This window comes from Corapipo altera, unplaced genomic scaffold, assembly GCF_003945725.1.
Source record: "Corapipo altera isolate COAL_440 unplaced genomic scaffold, ASM394572v1 63, whole genome shotgun sequence".
Classification (NCBI taxonomy): Eukaryota; Metazoa; Chordata; class Aves; order Passeriformes; family Pipridae; genus Corapipo; species Corapipo altera.
The window spans coordinates 4,145,829-4,166,583 of record NW_020884928.1 but is presented as its reverse complement, the minus strand read 5'-3'; the positions used below and the strand labels follow the sequence as shown (position 1 = coordinate 4,166,583).

The 20,755-nt window shown below is 38.6% G+C and overlaps 1 protein-coding gene across 1 annotated transcript in view; it reads right to left on the bottom strand.

Annotated features, from left to right (window-relative positions):
• Positions 1–444: 444 nt before the first annotated feature.
• ST8SIA6 (ST8 alpha-N-acetyl-neuraminide alpha-2,8-sialyltransferase 6) overlaps positions 445–20,755 on the bottom strand; it is a 37,473-nt gene continuing 17,162 nt past the window's right edge. The window contains 5 exon segments of the mRNA XM_027658666.1: positions 445–777; positions 5,002–5,474; positions 8,415–8,507; positions 9,611–9,723; positions 11,535–11,679. Of these exon segments, the coding sequence (XP_027514467.1) occupies positions 5,006–5,474; positions 8,415–8,507; positions 9,611–9,723; positions 11,535–11,679 (820 nt within the window). The 3' untranslated portion in view covers positions 445–777; positions 5,002–5,005.

Below are 20,755 nucleotides of genomic sequence, written 5' to 3'. Positions count from 1 at the left end.
GCATAAAACCTAGTTCACTGTCCTCATTTGGAGCTGATCTGGACCTTAGACAGGAACACAAGCAATAAGAATGGTTTATAAATAACTGTACAGCTCTGGTCCTTCATATATGTGTTCCCAAAATTAACATCACTCACATGAGTGATCCTATTAAATCCACAGCATCATTTATTGCTCACAAAAGGAAAGTCCATTAAATCCACAGCATTACCTATTGCCCACAAAATGAAAGCCCATAAACCACTTGACTATCTCTAACCTGAGGGATTTTATCATCTGTGAAGCCTTGGACAAGCTAAGAATGACATTGCTCTGAATTAATTACTCCTTTGTAGCTCTTCTCATCACTTTTTGCATTAGACAAATGTCAGTATTTACAGGATCAAGTTCTTAATTGAAAATGTTCCCTGCCAACTCATGCAGCCACCAACAAAACCAGAGATCTTATATCAAAATATTTTAATGATCCTTTAAGAAGTAAAACATGATGAATGTCACATGTTGCCACCATCCTGAGATTGTGCTTTGCTACAATTAAACCAATAGCCAGGAGTTTCAGAATTTTCCAAATAATCATTACTTTGTATTTTAAAAATGATTACTCAAAATTCATAAATGTAGCAGTCACTGTGTGAAAAAATCACCACCTTTTCTCTCCAAGTGTAAAATATTTCTCTATTGTAATAACGCAGTTTAATGCTCACAAAATCACATCAGATCAAATCCAACACAGAACTGCTGAGATACACAGAAATTGTCTTCCTTAGGATCATCACCCTGGAATTAAAACAATATGTTATTGATATTCCTTGTATAGTAGAAAAACTGCTTGCTATACTTGAAATAAGCCAATAGCTTACTCTTCTGTGTATGCATTGCACCCTCTGCAAGGATGCTTTTTCATCCTTATTTCAGACTGTGAGTCTGTGAGATCTATTATACAGAATCATCAGCTCACAAAATTCTCCTGGGTAAGCTGGACTGCTAGTGCCTGGTCTAGCTTGAGCACTTGCTCTTTCTGAAGGAGGGTTCCTTCATTTGAATAACCCCAGAACTGCTCACACCTACCCCACCTGCATGACCCTCTTCAGGCTTCCTAAGCTAATCAAGGCTGGGTCTAACCAGTATCTTCATGGGAACACATCCACTGCTAATCTGACTATGGAGATATTCTAAATTATAGTATTTTAATCATATTTTGAATTAGCTAAAGATTGAAATGATTCTGGGTCTTCAACAGGATAGTTCTGCTGTGGAAAATCAAACAAAACCCTTGGAGATCTGTAAATACTTTTTCACTTGAATTGAAATCTAACATAAATTCTAATTTGATTTAATCTATATTTTTCTATTCAGGTGAGTTTTAATTGAAACAGAAGCAACCCATCTCCACTTGTTTCATTACTGACATTATTCTTAACGCTTAACTTTGTTCACTGAATGCATGAGCAAAGTGTGTGCTTAAAAGCTGCACTGCATGGGTGCTATTGCAGAAGACCTTCTTCTCAATATTACATATATCTAATAATTTCATGCTGGATAATATTTGCTAAAGTCAAGGATAGGCTGAAATCTGTCAGCCTGACAGGAATCTAGAGGAGTCCTTATTTTAAAATGTGGTATCATTTTTCTCAAAGTAATTAGAAGTGAACTGTGGGGCAGTTCATATTTCTCTAGCTACACTGAGACACCATGAGCATAAAAGAATTTCAGCAGAATTTAAGCTCATGTTGGTATTCTACTGTTATAAATAGGTTATATATAACTGTATTTATCGCTTACTTGTATTGCAGCAAATTTCAAGATTAAAAAAATATCACAAGCTGACAGAGTTTGGAACAAAACGATCCTCTTTGATCTTAATTCCTATGCAAGTAAGCAGGCAGCCCTCTGCTCTACAGGATGCTGATCTACTAGTTCCACCTTGAGTGGAGGGAGTCACTGCTGCTCTCTCAGAAATAGATGGCATTTAATCATCTGGTTGGAATTAAAAAGCCCCATACCTAAGTTTTACTTTCCAGGTAAGATACACTCACACAGTCGAAGGTTCAGCAGTTCTTACTTCCTAATCATGAGCACACCTCTGCTCAGCCTCTCCTCCCTCAGTCCTTCTGCTCAGACAATTGAGCAATATTTTTCTTCCCCAGGTTCAGGGTCTCAGTTTCATTCTTTCTTTTGGTGTGTTTTTTGTTGACTGAGTCCTCTGAGCAGCTGCTTAATGTTACTGTTCTGTATGTCAAAAACCCGCATACCTATCTTCTTTTTCTAGCAAACAGAAAACCTGATGGATTCTTGGTCAGACAAAATCTGCATTTTAACCAGGCTTCTGGGCAATCAAATTTATGCCAGTCTGATTAATTTATCATCTGACAATTTTTCTAATCAGATTTTTCTTTCTATTTTTAAATATGAATCAGGTCATTTCCCCTCCTTGAACCTATGTTTACTTGAAGCTAATGACATGCCCTTCAGGCTTATCAGGTTAAACTAATGAACAAACAAGACTTCCTTCAGCTGCAGGGCCATAGCAAAAATGATTTGGTAATCTAATACAAAATAATAAATACCATTATTTTAATTACATTTCAAGATTTTGCTGATGTTGCATTTTACATTTTACCCTTTGTGATAGGTATGCACCTACTGTAGTGAAGGCATGTACATGTCTGTTGAACATGATCAGAAATGTGCAGGAGCACATTAAGGCAGATGGAATCTCCCAGGCTGGGGGACTCTACAAGGCTCTAACATATGGCAATTCTCCCTGTCCAATAAGAAAAGTTCAACTTTTCAATGGCAAGGATGGTGTTTAGGAGCAATATTGCCAAAAATGATTAATTGGGATGCATTTATACTCTCCCTATAGGTGCTTGCAGCAGAGCAGCTTCCTTCACTTCCTATTTACAGCAACAAACTTTTGTGTCCCAGTAATATGTGAGAAAAGTTCTGCCTGAGCTTTCTATGGGCACCCAGGGGTGTAACAAACCTTCGGATACCCAGTAATAGGAAGAACATGGAGCAGGGAGAACACAAAGGGGAAATTGAAGAGAGAAAGGAGATTGTTCAACTTTTAGAAAAGGTTATCTTCAGTGAAATACAGTCATTATAGAATTTTAATTACCTCTAATAGTTGATAATACTAACAGAATGGTAGTTCATACTGAAAGCATTTAATTTCTTTGGTTTTCTCTTTGGAAATATAAGTGTAAATTAGGGCAGCACAATTTATTTTTCTTGTGGCATTTTTTTTTTCTTTACAGTTTATTTTGCAAATTTAGCCACATAAGTGATCTTCAGTCTGTCAAGCAAGGACAGCATTTAATTAACAGATACAGATGCTTAAACATTTTAGTGGCTTCTATCTACTTCTCTCTAGAGTAAGTATTTCTAAAGAGCTGTCTTTCATTTTCTTAGCTGATGTAGTTACTACAATTAAAATTACACAGTTATGTCTCCAGAGATTTATATCATAGGAATAATAAATAAAATGGAAACTGTTGGGTATGAACAGCTTAGTGACTAAGAAAAATACATTATGTATTTCTTAACCTTTCCAGTATACTGCAACTTTTCACAAGTAAAAAAACATACCTCTGCCACATGAAACTGCATGCATATACAATTTACTTCCTCCTAGGTAATCTCTTGCCAGAGAATAGGAGAGCGGATTCACTAGATGGATTCTAGGTCCCTTCTCAGAGGTTTTGTATTATTTTAATAATCTACGAGAGCAGTTTAGTTCTGTATTTTTAAAAAAAAACCCTGAAACTGAATAAAATTGTGCCTTCTTGGTACTAGCAATCTGCTATTTTAAAACTTAGCATTCTCTGACAATAAACCAAATGTGAATATATCTTTGGTAGCATGTTTTCTAGATATCAACAAAGGATATTTTCAAACACATTTCAGAATCTAGCCAGAAGAAAAGCCCTTAGCTTTTAAACTCAAAATTTCTGGCTTGAACAAGATGATGTTATTTTAATTTATTTAACTTGAGTAATACAGTCATGAGACTACATCAGTAAAATTAAAGCATATTCTATACAATGGCAGTTCTATTGTACACGTCACTTACTGTTATATTAACTTGAACCCCCTGGAAAAATGGAGTTCTCTGAAAGGCAGATCTGACAACAGTATTGTGAGCTCAGGAATTTTTGAGTTAGCTTAAAAGACGAAGAAGTATTTATACAAATTGGTCTTATTTTGTCAACAGGGCAAATCAAGATTGAAAACATTGACAAATCTTTTCAGAGTCATCTGTAGTCTGTACACAGTAAACTGGCTCAAGGTCAGAGGCCAGACTGTGCTGCATTTCTCTGAGGCAATACACAGAAGGCAGAGGTCCAAGGGGGATGGGACAGATAGAAAGGACAGAGGACAAAGAATGACACTTCATCCCATACTTCAAACTCCCAGATTCTGAACTGCCTCAAGGTAAAATCCTCAGCAAGATCTGCTGTACTGTATAGCAGTTTCCTCACTGCTGCCCACAAGCTGTTCTGCAGCCCCAGGATGCAAGAGCACACTGCTCTGATTTTTACCTAACAAGAGATTGCTCCTTCATGGAGCAATCTTAATCCTTACTGTGCTCTCTGTATACATCTGGAAAGGCTGTGCCACGATTAGATGTCTTCTCTTGTAGATCACAATATGTGAATGTTTTTAATAAAGCAATTCTCAAAGGGGGCTGGTTCCTGGGAACTGATACCAAAGCAAACATAGGTTGGTAGAGACATGTATCTGAGATAAGGTGACAGTACTGACTGTCTGTGATTTATGGGGATAATCTGTATTTAGCTATGCTTCCCATCTAATGCTTACAATTAGAAAACATTTCTCAGCTTTGAGATACGTATTTATTTACAAAGCTCCAAACTTTCAGTTATTTAGGAACACAACTTTCATTGAGTGTAAGGTAGAAACGTCTCTCTAAGGAAGAGCAGACCCTTGACTCATTACTGAAATAAAGACATTTTATGTGATAAGAATGGGACCTACCTTTTTAGTCTGATTCACATTTACCAAACTGCAACTTCAAAATGCCTTTGCCATGAAGCTGAAGGATCTGGTTGTATTCTTTGGGCATTGCATGGAAGCCCGGTTTAGGCAGTTGGTTGTCGTAATAGTGGTGGCTGATTGGCATCTTCTCTGTGGATTTTGAAAAAGGCCAGAAGCCATAGAGCTTCACATTCTCACATAGCTCAAGAGCAGCACTAGTGATCATAAAACCAGATGACAACCGGTAGGCTTTCACACCCTTAGTTCTCCAGAACTGGGCAAGACTTTTCAGATAAGCAGGATGAAAAAATATTGCCCTTTGGGTTGCTTTGAACTCTTTCAGAGTGTGATATACTTTAAAAGAAGTGGCTGTGTTGCTTCTGAAGGAAAATGCTGGCAATAAAAGAAAAGCATCTCCATAGACGGCAATGTTTTCCAGAAATTCTGTCTTCTTTTCATTTAGCTTGTTGTATCTGCAAAGTACAACATTTTAGGAATGGAATGTACTATCAATATAAATATTACAGACCAAAACAGCACAAATGCACTGGCATATACGAGTTATGAACTCTGCTGCACCAGTTCAGCCTGTCTATACTGCAAATTTATATCACCCTATTATACGTTGTCATATGTGCAGTTATGAAAATTGGACTATTGTATAATAAGAACACACTACACAGGACTGAATTGGCAACACAGGAGCTACTGATGCAGATCAAAATCAGTGCTAATGAGACTAGGACCTGTTTACAGAATTGATTGATGCAAGAAATTTCAAAGGAGAATGCAAAAAAAAAATACCGTATTAATACATCCTCTATTTAAACCTACATGCACTAAGATATGTACTGCATATTTCTTACATTAATAGGTATAAAATAATCTCTCTTCAGAATCTGTGTGTCTGCCCTGTGTGGAAATACAAGGATGTATGTAAGCAGTCTTGGAGCATTAAAGATTAGTGTGCGCTCAGGTTTTGTAGTGTTTTACTTGCATTTGATATACTCTTAAAATAGCTAAAAATACAGGCATGTCTGTTTATATGCTTCGACTACCAAGGGAACATATGGAGATCTAGAAAGACTTAGAGCTCTAACTTCACAAATGAAGAGCATTCATTCTTGGCTGCTTTCAGTCCCCAACAGCAAAGAGACTTAGCTCTCACTACCGTACAATTCAAATTTGGTGCTCCCAAATACTGAATAGTGAAATTCACAAGTTATCCAAGAAGTGATACAAGAAAGGGCATCACTCAACTCATGTCCTCTATAGATCTCACTATTCTGAATCACTTGAACTTGTACTTGCACTGCCTTTGGGATTCAAAGCACTGAGTCCTCTTTTGTAGGGAGTTGTCTATTTGAGCAGTGTATTTTCACTTTTTAAGGGCTACCAAGCCCACTTTTCATGAATGGCTCCAGCAGAAAATGGGAAAATTGGCTTCACTTCCCTTCACAACTTGAGCAGGTTCAAACCCTCTTTTCATGCAGCACTTCAAGACAGAGGACAGCAGCTACTGCCATTTCCATTCAAAACCCTCACAGAGGAGTTATCAGTTACCTCTTGCACAATTGAATTCGTGCAAGCAGTGATACAGCCCTTCTCAGCCTGAAGGGGTTTAAACTTACAGCTTCTGCTTCCCAGAAAAGTGCCATTATCACCAGACTCTGAAACAAAATGAATGAGAAAGACTCAGGCCCTCCTGTTGACCCTGAGCCTCTGTGCATGCAAGAGTCACACAGCCAAAACAAGCAAGAAACACCTGAGCCTACAGCTAGGAAAAGTGGCTGAAGGCTGAATTTCTGGCCTCTACTCCAAGAATTTCTCTATTTCTACTCAGAGTAAAGTACATAAAGGGCCCCCAGGACAGAACTCAGATGTCTGCTCTTCCTTAGCTAGAAACCTGGACAACCCAACTTTGTCTTGTCCTTCTTTCCAGCTCTGCCACTGTAAGGAGAAGCGTAGCCCAGCTCCATTAGAACACATTAGAACAGTGCTTTTCTCCAAGAGAGTTCACCTACACCGTACACCCTGACAGACACAGTTCAAACGCTGATTAACCTTAACAATAATAACATCAGATGAACCTGGTATGCAAACACAGAATTAGAAATTACAGGGCATAATGTCAGAATAGGTCTTCTGAAAGATGAAATCAACTTAGTTCTGCTAAACGGTACCAAGTTGCTTCCTGCTCCTTTTTCCAAAGCATTTACAGTCTTCTCTGAATATTTAAATAAATAATTTTTTTAAATTCTGAAGTCCTCTTATAATCTCTTTTCACCCTTACACAGGTTTAGCTCCTATTATCTTCAATGTAACTCCTATTAACCCTGTGCCTTAATGTGGCTAAAAAATGAGGTCATTTGTGGTAGAACACTTTGATCAAGCCCAGACAAATCATGGATCAGGTCAGTAGTCATCAAGGATGCTGAGTCATTGGACACTTTTCCTTCCTCATGTTCTTGTGCAGCCCTGCTAACATCAATGAGCTAAATCTATTTTTGGGAAAGCAATAATTCGTCTTCATTTAAATCAAAAAGGTCCAGGTAAGCATTAACATAGTTAGTACTCATTCCAAAAAATGAAATTCTATCCCTGAATCAATGAAAAATGCCTGTTAGTCATTTCTATCTACTCACTGTACTTTTTTCTTCTTCCTTTCAAGGTGAAGGAAAAAAAGCTTTGCCTGATCTTGTCTTTTTGACCATACAGTTATGACAGACAATAAGATACAATAAGATACAGTAAGATCAGTAAGTAGCAAATAACATGCCACAGCAGTCCTTTTCATAGATAAGCTGCAGTTCCAGCCTGCTGAAGATGTCAGATTAGTCAGCCTGGCCTTATTAGATTTTCTTTTCATCAAGAAGGTGAAAAAAACCCACCAAAACCTCTGCTGAGAAAAAAGAGCATCTTTTATATGGATTGAGAAAATGGATTACAGAAACTGGGCCTCCATTCAGGAAACAGCCTTCACCAAAACAGCTTCTAAGCACTTTACCTAAGAACATGTGCTTACAGTCCTACTGATAGAATCAGACATACATTTCCAGGCTTTACCTATTTATGATTACAATTCCTTTCTAAATGCCTGGGGTCATGAGGGTCATGGGGGGGAAAAAGAAGAGGTTTGGGTTTACAATCATCGATTTTACTCTGCCATAAACTGTTGACTTGTGTCAGGTTCTTGCTAATCTGGGTATTGCTGACTCCTTTCTGCTACAAATAAGGCCAGGTTTAACAGATTTCCATTTAGACTAGTACATATTTTACACAGGAACTAAGGCTTAATGAGGTAATCTGCATGCACTGCTCTTATGATGGTATCCCAGTGAATTTCTGACAAAATTTAAATCATGTCAAACAATTATACACCATTGCACAGAAACAGATTTGCAGGTACTCACTTCTGAGCTATGATACTTGGATTAACAGTCACGAGGTTTGTTTTATTGCCAACATCTTTGCTAATGCTTCCCGTGGTTGGAGGAAGGTTACACCTGGAATTGAGAAACATTTGCTTAAACAGATGTGCACCAGAAATGCTTTACAGTTATTATTTGAAAATTCCTCTCTTGTGCAATGACACTTTCACATCAGCTCCCAGGGATGTCTAAGCACTTTACAAATATTAAATAAGGCTTACAGCACTCCTAGTAAAAATATTTAATCTACTGTACAGATGGTTAAAATAGGGCACAGAGAGCTGGTTTTTATAAATCATACCACAAACCAGGAGCACAGTTAAAATCCCAGAAGCATCCAGTCTATGAACACTCTACACTAGCTGCTAGGAAATACCTCTTGTCTAAACAATGAATTTCTACTGAAAGTCTTCTTCTGTGTCTTCGAATAACAGTGTAACTTGCCTTATTGCAGAAACAGTGATTTCCGTAAAATGCAAAACCATCATTTTTTTAAAGTTGGTTACTTGGTAAGTTTAGTATTTTAGTATGCAGATTTCCTACTTTTATTAGGACAGTTATCTAACTGGAAAGACCCTTTTTTAAAAAAGAGTTTTCAAAAGCCCAAATAGTAGCCAAAAGTAAGAAAAGGAAACAAAATCCAGCAGACTGGAACCTTCCTTCTGTTATTCTGTTCCCTTGTAGGAACTACAAAGCATGACTCCTACTGATAGTGTGGGCCAAATAATGCTCTGAGTACACCTGATTTTCTCCCAATCTATACAGCTTAATTTTTTAGATGACTAACAGAAGGTGAGAAAAATATCAGGACAGTTAAATGATTACATGAGTGAGACAAACTAAAGCTCAGTAAATCCTTTGTTAAGCAAGAGGTAAACATGTGGCATTTAATACCAGTCTCCTAAGGGATCCTAAATGAGCAGAAATTTCAGATGATCACATTTCACATCACTGCAAAGTGTCTTTGCAATTACAGATCATACATGTATCCATATAGACTCCTCTCTAATTAGAAGCAGCATTCTGAAAACTATGAAGCAGTAGTATTCTTAGAGAGGTAGAAAGAAAGAATTGTTAAGATCCTTCCTCATTGCTACAAACTGGCATTGGTAGGCTTCCAAGCCTGCCAAGTTTTTAGAAACACTCGACACACTTCAGCAAGTTGAAGCAGCTCTTACCTGAACACAAAGTCAGAACTATCTATTTCAGCTCCGCAGCTGGAATTTTTCAGAATGCCTCCATTTCCAACCACAGCACAGGTCTTGAAAGGATAGACTGAAAGAGGTGAGGACTGCAAACAAATAAAAAGACACAGACAATGCCTTATAAATCTTTTGATTGTTTCTTTGTGTCGATTTGCTCCTGCAGGTTTAATCTGGTAAATCCCAGGAAAAGCATTGACCATTTAGGCAGATAGGGTTGGCAGACCTTGACAGCCAAGAGCGAAAAACAGGCACCAACAAACTGAGAAGTGCTACTTCTGTCATCAGAATTTTGAGGGAATAACACTGGATTATTAAAACTGGGTATCTTTTAAATACACTTAACACAAAAACTATCTGGTGGTGAACTGAATCCTTGAAAAGCTAAGGAACTAGTTTGTACTGAAGATAGCTTAAATTTTACCCATTTTCCTTTGCACTGTAACAGATTGCAGGTTTTCATATAGTCATTGACTTTCTCAGCTAATAGAAGGGAACTTTGTAAATGCTCAGCACTTGTGTCATCCCACACTACATTTGAAGTAAAAAAATGAAATTAGGGGAACCTGAAGATGTTGAAAAGGATAATGATGTGCCTTGGCTTAAGTCATGGTGAATGTGAGGCCTCACTGATGAGGTTGCTGTTTCTGGCTGTTCATCTCTCTGCTCCTCTTCTTGTTACAGCTTGCTGTCTTGCCATGGGGAAGCTGAGAGGGAGCTAAGTGCATCCACTTGAGAACCAGCACAGATCACAACCTAGCAAATGAATGTAAATTTTTGGCTATTTCAGCTGACATTATATAGTTGGTTGTTATCCCAGCCTCTGAAACTTTTCGTACATCTTGTTCACCCCTTTCTGCTGTGGGAGCACTGACATTCAACAGAGACGCCAACAGTTGGGTAACTTTGACTGCAGAAATTAAAGCCAGTTGTAAGATTGAGTCAAGACTTGCTTATGGAAAGCATTATCCTTCCTCCTTCTCTCATCAGCTTGCCTGAAGAGAAGAAGGACGGGACACCATTACGAACAAGACGAAAAGTGTGAGGAAAGCAGCAAACATCATGTTGCCTGGCAATATATTACAAAACAACATGTCCAAACATTTTGTTCAATTCTGAAAAGACAGTAGAAGAACACAAAGGCCAGACAAACTCTGGCTAGCTTAGCACATACATGTGCACGTAAAACACTACTGTTCTCTTTCATTGAGTTTGTCTAGTTTGGAGAAAAGGAGGCTGAGGGGCCTCATTGCTCTCCACAGAGGAGAGCAGGGAGGAGGGGAGGAGAGGAGGGGAAGAGGGGAAATGCCAAGGAAGGTGCTGATCTCTTCTCCCTGCTATTCAGTGCTTGCTTTAAGTTGGTCAGCCCTGAATTGGTCAAGCAGTTGGACTAGATGACTGTTGCAGGTCCCTTCCAACTGAAATTATTCTATTTTGTTCTATTGTGTTCTATTCTATTCTATTCTATTCCATAGTGTGTTTATTCTATTCTATATTGTGTTTAGCTTTCATAAATTACATGCCAAGACGGCACCAGAAATGGCATGGGTATATGAAGAATATGAAATGTTCTTCCAGACTGAAATGCCTTTAAAAATGGGAATGATAAAAGCAAGGCAAATATTTTCAGAATATTCACTCCTGAATTCAGCTGGCTGCCAAGCTGGGCTATAGCTTGTGTTCTGCAGCATCTCTACCTTTAATATGATCTATGATACCCTGTCCATGCCTCGACCACAGCAGAGGAAAGCTGAAAAAAAAACCATATTGCAAGGTGAATAAAGAAGTGCATACAGGGTCTGATGGGCCTTTTCCAGAGGAATCAAAGCATCTCTATTACTAGCCCAATATATATATATGATACTGCAATTATAGTAATAGGTAAAGATACAGTTCTTACCACAGGTAGCATCTTAAAGATGTCCTCTGTAATGAGGATGGTCTTTTTACTGTCCACTTCATAACTCATGTTACTTCCCAGTGGGCTGTTGTTTTGAGAAGCAATAAAATTGTGAATTGCATCACAGCAGGAAGCTAATTCTGACCTGCAAAAAACCCAAAGAAAACCGGCTCAAAGATAGGCAAATAAGTAGGAAAGCAGTGCTGGAGAATTAGATTAATGAAAACCAGTTCAAATTAACTAAGCAACAAAAGGCTATATGAACCTTCTATAACGTCATTTCCCTTGACATGCTTTGCAGAGCAAGTCCATTTTCACAGCAAATGTTCAGAAATCAATCAGATCAAGAACTTACACTATTTTTCTTTCTTGGTCTCCTCTTCCCACCAAAAAAAGTTGTAGTCAATCTCCTCCACATTATTAATCGCTAAGATTATTATAGAAACACTGAGAACCTTCAGTTCCCAAAATTAACAATGGGATTTCAATCAACATAGAACAAGTAAGAAACTAGAAGGCTGAAGAAAGAAAAAATCAATGAGATGAAAGAAATGATGATGAAAGCTACTGGAGATAGTACTTGGTGAACAGCGAGATGGTTGCAAGCCAATTAATTAATAATTAATTTCTGCAACTGTTCAGCACAGTTTTCCTGTGCACATTATCAGAGATGCCAAATAAATTAGATCACAACTGCCACATAAAGAAGACAGATACTTTTGTGGTAGAGATAGACAGCCTAGCTGCTCCCCAAAACACCCAGCAGAAGTCCTTAAATAAGTAAGAGTGCAAGGGATTCACTCAAACTTTTTGTGTGAGTGAAGACTATCACTTATCTTACAATTTCTGTTACCTCCAAACTTATGAAAATATTATGTGTGCAAATATCCTGCATTATTAACAGTGAAATGCAGTGCAAAGCCCCATCAGACCTTTGAAATCAGACCTAAAACACTGAAATTCATTTTGCTTTAGGCAACAACATTTCCTCTGCTGCCACGGGATCTGATTTTCAGATTGTAAGGCTGAAATATTAATGTCCAGACATTATGTACCAATTGTTAAGACATAGCTTTCTCATTGGGTGAGATACTAAGAGAACTACTGACAATTTAGAGAAGAATATACATTTATAACAGAATTGCTTGGAATTTTGAAGAAGATACCACAGCAGGGAAAAGATAGTGATTCCTATCCTAACAATGAAGGTTAACTGGGAAGAAAAAATCAGTTAGAGTCTGAGGAACAGAAAAGTTTTATTTCATACCTTTTCAGAGACTAAGGTAAACCAAACTGTTGGAATTAGTTAAACATTACAGGACAAATCCTAGGTAAGCTCGCTTTAATAGAGTAAGACACAGGGAAGAGAAGTTGCTTCATTTCACTTTATCAACAATGTAGACAAAGAAAATATTCTAATAATAATAATATAATTTTATTTCTGATGGAGATGAAGTGCAGAAGAAGAGCTCAAGCATTATGTTTCCTGGAAGACAGGGAACAGAATGAACAGGTCTGGATACTCCCAGACTCACCTCTCTTGGAAAAATGGTCAAAATAAGGGTAAAAAAAGGTTGGGAAAGTTGGTTTGATTCATATATAAAATACCAAAGGAAAGAAAGAAAAGAGTAACATTTCAATAGTCAGATGACTTACTGGTATATATAAACCCATTTTGAATATTGAGCTCTGAAACTCCTTAAAGGCAAAGTTCCCAGATATGTGAGGAAAACTGGGAATGACTGAGTGCTGGGATGGCATAGATCTGAAATAACCACACTAGGAGAGTAACTAGGAAAGGTTAATCCTGAGAGGGGAATGAGTAGGGTTCAGATTTCCACAAACTGCATTCTGCTCCACCCCCTGAATTCAGTGACACCCATTGCCCTGTTCAAAGTCTTAAGGGATAGAGGTCAGTGGTCACTTAAAACCACTAGGTACAAGGGTGGGGATGAGACTATGTTCTGCAGGTCAGGAGGTGCCCATAGGGTGAAAACAATTGGCCTGGGCATATATAGTATCCTATTTTAAACATATGGAAAAATACAAAGGGAGCAATGAGGCAGTAGAGTCAAATGACGAAGTCTGGGAACACTGGATGTTATTGGACCACTCTCGACTGGAGCCCACTTCATTTTCTTTCTTGTACACTTTTTTCCATAACCAGTTCTTTCTAACCTTAATATGTACTGTAGTAATAAGACGATTCAGACATCACTGTCAAGTCCTGAGGGCACCACCAAGCCTTACTACCCCTTTCCAGCACTTTGGGGCTGCCCCATCTTGTCTATACCTCAGGACCCTACTTCAACCCTCCAGAGCCATCAGTCCCTGCCCCAACAACACCACAGCAGGGCCAGTCTCCAGTTGTGTCCATCCTGTCCCCAGGGATGTGGACGTGCCCATGCCCAGGGCTAGGGCTGACCCACTCCTGGCCAGGGGTAGGATGAGCCCAGCTGCCAGTTCCTGCTCTGCTGGCCAGGTTACTGTGTTGGAATCACACACCCTGTTCCTCAGGAAGAAGCCGTCTCTTACTGTTCCCTGGCACTCACATGGAGATGAGGAACCACATAATCCATAATTTTTATTTGCTTTGTTTTTTTTCTTAAAGCTAAATGGAGCAGGCCTAAATATTATCCGTGTGAACCATGGGACATGAAGAAGAGAAGGAATAATGCCAGAATATTCTTGACAGCTTTAGTAAAACAGCTGTTTTGGTGTGATGGCTACCAGACCCTGAAAAAGCAAACTGATGACAAATACCATTCATTAATACTGATGACAAGTTTTTGCTTTTTATTACTCATTCCACAAGAATGAGTGCTTCAATAAAAGTAGAAACAGCCTGGAAGAAAAACAGATATCAGAATTAATATGAAAGTAATTGTTTAAATTAATATTATGGATCCACTGAGGAAGTAAAACATAGTCAGACTAGTTCAAAAACACAGTAAGAACAAGAGAATACATATTTATTAATGACATATATTCTTAGAGCACATGTGGTAAAAATTTGGTGGTAACAATAGCAACCTTATTTAGATTAAATCATGAAACAGAATCCCACTGTGCCCAAGCATCCCTGTACAGAGCTCCAGTGGGAATGCATGTAACTTGCAGACAGCAATACCCACTGGCAATGGATTCAGCAGTCTGTTCATACAGGATTTTGTACAAGCTGTTACATGTGGTAATCTAAAACTGACAGTAAATAATGAGGAAGGGGTAGAGACTGGGCAGTTCAAGCAATTTATTACTGCAATTATCATCAGGGTATTAATGTCATATATGGTCTCTCTCATCAGGTGATGACACCCCTAAAAAGCATGTACTTCGTAAGACTAAGATATATATTGTACAAGTCAATTATTTTAATAAGTGCTATATGCAAGGTGTTGCAAAGCCAAGACAACATTTTAACTTGTGCAACATGCCACCTGGGGAGAGGGAAACTGTTAAAATCTACTGTACAAAGAAGTTCCTAAACAGATGGTGGGATAAGAAACAAGGGGCAGAATCTTAACAGCATCAAACAGTACTACCTTAAAGTCAAACTCTACATTCTTTTTTTTTTTTTTTTTAAGAGTAGAAAGTGATCTATGTTGTCTGTTCTGACAAGGGGAAAACACTGAGAAGCAGCTCTTGGAAGATGGGATGTTGCTATACAGGCTGAGCATCCACTTCAGATACATGTCAGAACAGGTTTGTAGCTTACAGTAAGAAGTTTTAAGCTCCAGATTTTAACAAAGACTGTGAGGTTGCCCTCGAACAAAGTGTTTTTATGATCTAGTCACAGCATCAGAAGTCCAGAGGAAGAAAGTTAACTTTCTTCACAGTGGCTAGTATGGGGCTATGTTTTGGACTTGTGCTGAACACAATAATACAGAGATGTCTTTATTATTGCTGAGCAGGGCTTACACAGAGCCAAGGCCTTTTCTGCTTTTCCTACTGTCACACTAGTGAGGCAGTTGGGGGTACATGGGAGGTTGGGAAGAAATACAGCCAGGACAGATGACCAAAGGGATATTCCATACATATGACATTGTGCTCAGGATACAAAGCTGGGGGAAGAAGGAGGAAGCAGGGGGGACATTTGGAGTAATGACGTTTGTCTTCCCAAGTAACCGTTACATGTGGTGGGGCCCTGCTCTCCTGCTCTCTGTGGTGGGGATGCCTGAACACCTGCCTGCCCATGGGAAGCAGCAAATTAATGCCTTGTTTTGCTTTGCTTGTGTGTGTGACTTTTGCTTTCTCTATTAAACTGTGTTTATCTCAACCCATGAGTTTTCTTGCCTTCACCCTTCTGATTGTCTCCCTGAACTGGGGGCGGAGTGAAAGAGTAGCTGTGTAGGGCTTGGCTGCTGGCTGGAGTTAAATCACAACACTAGTACTAAAAGTACCAAGAGGCTTTGATTCATCCTCCTGTAGTAAGTGGTATGATTTTCAGAACATCTTCTTTAAACAGAAATACTTAGCTAAAGTAATTTTGTTCTCTCTCTATATTTTTTAAATATATTAGTCAGATACATATCTGGTGTGAAAAGGCACTTGCTTTTACACAATTTTACACAGCTTTGTACTTCGGGACATTGGAAAGAGTGTATACCACTGGAACTAGTGTACTCCAGCCTACAGCTGGACCACTGGACCAACACAATTAACTGTGATTCTCGGGGGATTGTAGTATTCCCACTTGGATGTGAGCCTGCAGAGTCTGACAAAACTGGGTGAACTTAATAGTATTTCTTTTGCGTAGACTGCACTTCAGTGTGACACCAGTGCCTGTGGATCTGGGGCCAGAGGGCATTCATCATTGCTGAGAACAGCGTGAAATATTTCACTGTCATTATACATTGGACTAAACTGAGGTGGGAGGAGGGGAAAATGTATGGATACGGACACTACAGAAGTATCAAATTATCCAAAACATTGTTCAAAATAGTAGAAGATCAACTGTCCTCTAAGGTCATGGTGGGGAGGGTAAGGAAAATAATTTTAATTTGCTTTAAAAAACCCTTGAGTTCAGTATCAGGAAGCACACTGAAACAGGTTGCCTAGGCAAAGTGCGAAGTTTCAACAACTGGAGTATTTCAGTAGATATCTGGACAAACCTTTTTGAGTAATAGTTTAAGTCCATTTGATTCTAAGTCACCTTTTACAAACATCTATAAAGTGAACGTTTGTTTGCAAAAAGAATACCATATCAGTCAGTCCTATTATAAAGCATTTGCACATTACTGACACCAGCAGTGCTTATACAGACATATCTCCTTGTGCTTTTTCAGTTACCCAACACACAAAAACATCACACAAGAGATAACCAAACACAATGTAAGACCAGTAAATATTTAAAGCTGTAACTTCTGTATGCCTGATGCTAAAGAGTATTTCACAGCACAGTTTGTAATGTCATTTGCATAAAGGGTAAAGTGTTAAGGTGACAAAAGTCTTTGGATTAGTAAGAAGCAGAAAAAGCCCGTGCTTGCCTAACAGCTTGTTTTAACAGTTCACCTGGCTTGGCTATTTGTAATCATTAGTTCATGTGAGCTGTTATACTGTACAGGTGAGGACATCAAAGATTTTCAGTTTTCATACTGAAGAGGCTATCATGACAGTAGAAGAACTCACAAAAAATTCTACTGTATAACAGCAAAATTTCAAGGGCACAACTACAAACAGCAAGACTACCTTTTTTCTATGTCCACTGCTGTAATATTTTACAGTGAGCAAGCAATTATTTATTGTACTTCACTGGGGGGCTCTAAACAACGATACAGGTTTCTCCAGGCCCTTGTCAATCCAAGTCAATAGCCCCAAAGTACAGCGAGGCGTATTATGACATATTCCAAACTTTTAGAAAAGAGTGCTTAAATTTAATATCTGAAATAGAATATGTTGAAGAGGAACACTACACTGACAGCCCTTGAACTGTCTATATATGAAGTAACATCATAAATGTCTAAGACAATGAAAGCCAAAAGGGTTGAATATTAAATCAAGACTGAATATTTAAAAAGCGTAATAAAATTTTCAAACCAAAGACTATTTAAAGAGTCTGCCATGAAGACATAATTAACTCAGACTGACTCAAAATTAGGTTCTGCTTACAGGAATTCTCCAACCTTTAGAAAAGTATATAAAAGTCTGTAGAGCAATTAAAAGATTCAACCATTTCTTCAAACTGTCACAAACTACTATCTCTCTATCTTTTCCTTTTTTGAAATAAAATATGTCTTTGAATACATAATCATTGTTTTATACGATCTATTAAACCTGTGCAGCAAATGTACTTTTAAACCACACTGTAGTCTCAGAGTTCTGTATATGCCTGTATACTGGAAGATTTCAGAGATTACAGTGGAATTATTGATCTGTTTAGTGTTAGGAAAGCTATTGATTATGTGGTGGTGTGAGCTTATGTAAGCATAAATTGACCTTGCAGGGTATTTTATTTGTATTTCAACTGGGGTTCATGGCAGTACACAGATGTGATAAGCAATGCTGTTATATAGGTTAGAGTATAGCTCGCGACAAATTAATCTCTTCAAGAAGGATTGGGGTTTTTTTAATCTGCAGGAATGTTTAACACACACTTTTGAGAAGAGATATTGAAGTGGGAAAAGGGTAATAGAGGTCAAGGGGAACAAAAAGCAAGAGGAAAAATAACAGGACTAAGAAAATGGGTTGATCTTTTAACTAGCCTTTTTAAGAGTTTGGGTTCTTTTTCTGAAAGTAGCAATGTTTTTTCTTTTTAAAAAAAGTAAAAAATATTTGCATGAGGGCAGAGGGAAGCAGTGTGCCAGCTAAACTGCAGTGTAACATCAGGAATTTTACAACTGTATTTTACGTCTAGGAATTTCCTTCTCCCTTCATTATCAGATGCAAATAAGGAGAATTTCCTTCTCCCTTCATTATCAGATGTCTGGAGTGGTCTTTCCCGGGGAGAGGGCCCAGTACCCACAGTTCACACAAGGCTATTCCAGTGTGATACCACCCCTGAGGAACTGTTGCATTGCTTTGCCAGGCTTCAAGCTCAGGACAATACAATGCCCAGAGGCTTCTCTGAAACACAGCATCTGCACAGCCTTTCTTTCTCCATATCCTTCCTCCCCTCATTTTGAGGGCTGTTTTAACTCTTTGTAGCTTTCTGCAAAAACAGGAGTCACAACTGTTTTAAAAACCTGTAGATTATTTGGCACCATAGGTGTAGAGCCCAAATGAGAATAAATCAAGCTTAAAAGTCTGTAAAGCAAAGAGACGTGAGGTGTAAAAGACGATTACAGCTTGCACCTAATCGTGCTCTGTAATTTGTTACCCTAATGAAACATTTCTTTTAAGTGGAAATCCTTCGAAGAATACTAATATAATAATTAATATTCAGGTTACCTAGGGAACCTGAGACTCTACTGAGTGTGGCTAGAAGAGCCTTTGCAGAGGAAGCTACCCAGCATGGCTTTTTTTCATGGAGTTTTAAGGATGACACTTCCAGGCAGCTGTGAGCTTATTTTCCCTACCTTTCCAAGTTTCTACCAAGTCTCTCTCTCAGAACCAAGAAATCCAAGGACTTGCTCTGTCTAATACAAGTCGGAGCTGATATAAAATTGAAAAGGGAGGAAGACTGGACTTGAGGTTGACTTAGAAACAAATGCATAATGTGGAGATGTGTAGAGCCATAAAGAACAAGAAAAAAATTTTAAAAAAGAACCAAAGAAAGTGAATTTCATAAAGAAAAAGTCTGAATAAAAAACCAGTTTTCTATATGTCCGTACCACTAAATGTTGGAGAAGATTTTCCCTAAATCACAGTTAGTAGGATGCTATTTACACCACTTCCAGTTCATCACCTTTACTAGCTTCTATTGTGAAGCTAGATAAAACCTCTTTAGCAATGACTAACAGATGCTACTGTGGGGCACAATAAATCTTAACTAAATTTCAAGAGCAATGAACCAAGTGCTTGCACTTGCTCCTCTGAGGGCAGCCTAAATCTGGCAATGCTGATGTCACTACTACAGACACTAAACTGAAGGGCCAGGGTACTGGTTTCCTGACAGAGGCTGGACAAAAATCGACCAGAGAAGAGTGCCCATGGATATGAGAGGTATCAAAGAGAACATCATGGCTTGTACTTGCCTACTGGTTCTTCTTGATTTTGAGAAATGCATGTGTAAATATCACGTAGCTGTCAAGAACCACTGACCATTGCCAAATAGTAATCTAGCCACCTGCAGAGCAAAGCAGCTTTGGAGGAAGCCATTTGGAAAAGGTCAGCTCTCTAACAAAAAATGGACACAGTTTGCACAGCTGCATGATAAAAGTAGTAGAGGGTCGACCTAGGATCCAGCACTCTTCTCTCCAACAGTGAGCTGGCAAAAACACTACTTTGTGCAAGGTACGCCTGTCAGCTGTAACATTTTTGCCGAATAAAAAGACAAGTATTTCTTTCCTGCACTGCACTTCTAATTCATATTCTTTTATTTGGCCTGGATTTGCTGGGAGAGCAGCTTACAAAGAGGATGGATGTGTACTCACTGGTACACTGTGCTGTCTTCTAGGAACATAAGAGTTATTGGCTTAGATCACATATTCCTTCACTACACTAGCAGTGTGATGGCAGCCAAAAGCTGCAAAGGAAAACACAGGAAAGCTTCTCTGAAAAATTGGCTACCCCAGGAGAAGCTGCTCTTGAACCTTATTAATTAGAGGTTAGTTTATGCCCAGAAGCATAAGACATTAAATCCCTTATAAATATGCATGTGTGTCCTTCAGAACTTCAGGAAAATAGAGAGATGTCATAAAATTGACACCATGCCCGAGAAGCATCTAAGTGTTCACTCCATTTAACAGATGGGTAAACAGGAAAAGAAGTCAAGCAGCTTCTCTGCAGTCTAGTCAGCAGGCAGACTTCTGGTGGCACTGACAGGTGCCTAATGTGACACAGGCAGCCTCAAGTTCCCCTCCTAAAGGTGGCTGGCTGTAGTATCTGATCCCTGCTGCACAGCCCCTCTGAGATTAATTTCCTCTTCTGAAAATGGGTGTGTTTATCTATCTACTTAATGAAATTTCTAGAACTGTATAATATTTGCATTATACAGTTATTACTAACAGGAGGGTAAGTTAGAAAAAGAAAGAGATGTACTTCCCATGGATTATTAATTCATTTATTTCACCACAATTCTAGAAACTTTGTTCCCCACAGAGCTCTGTCAATGCATCATTTCT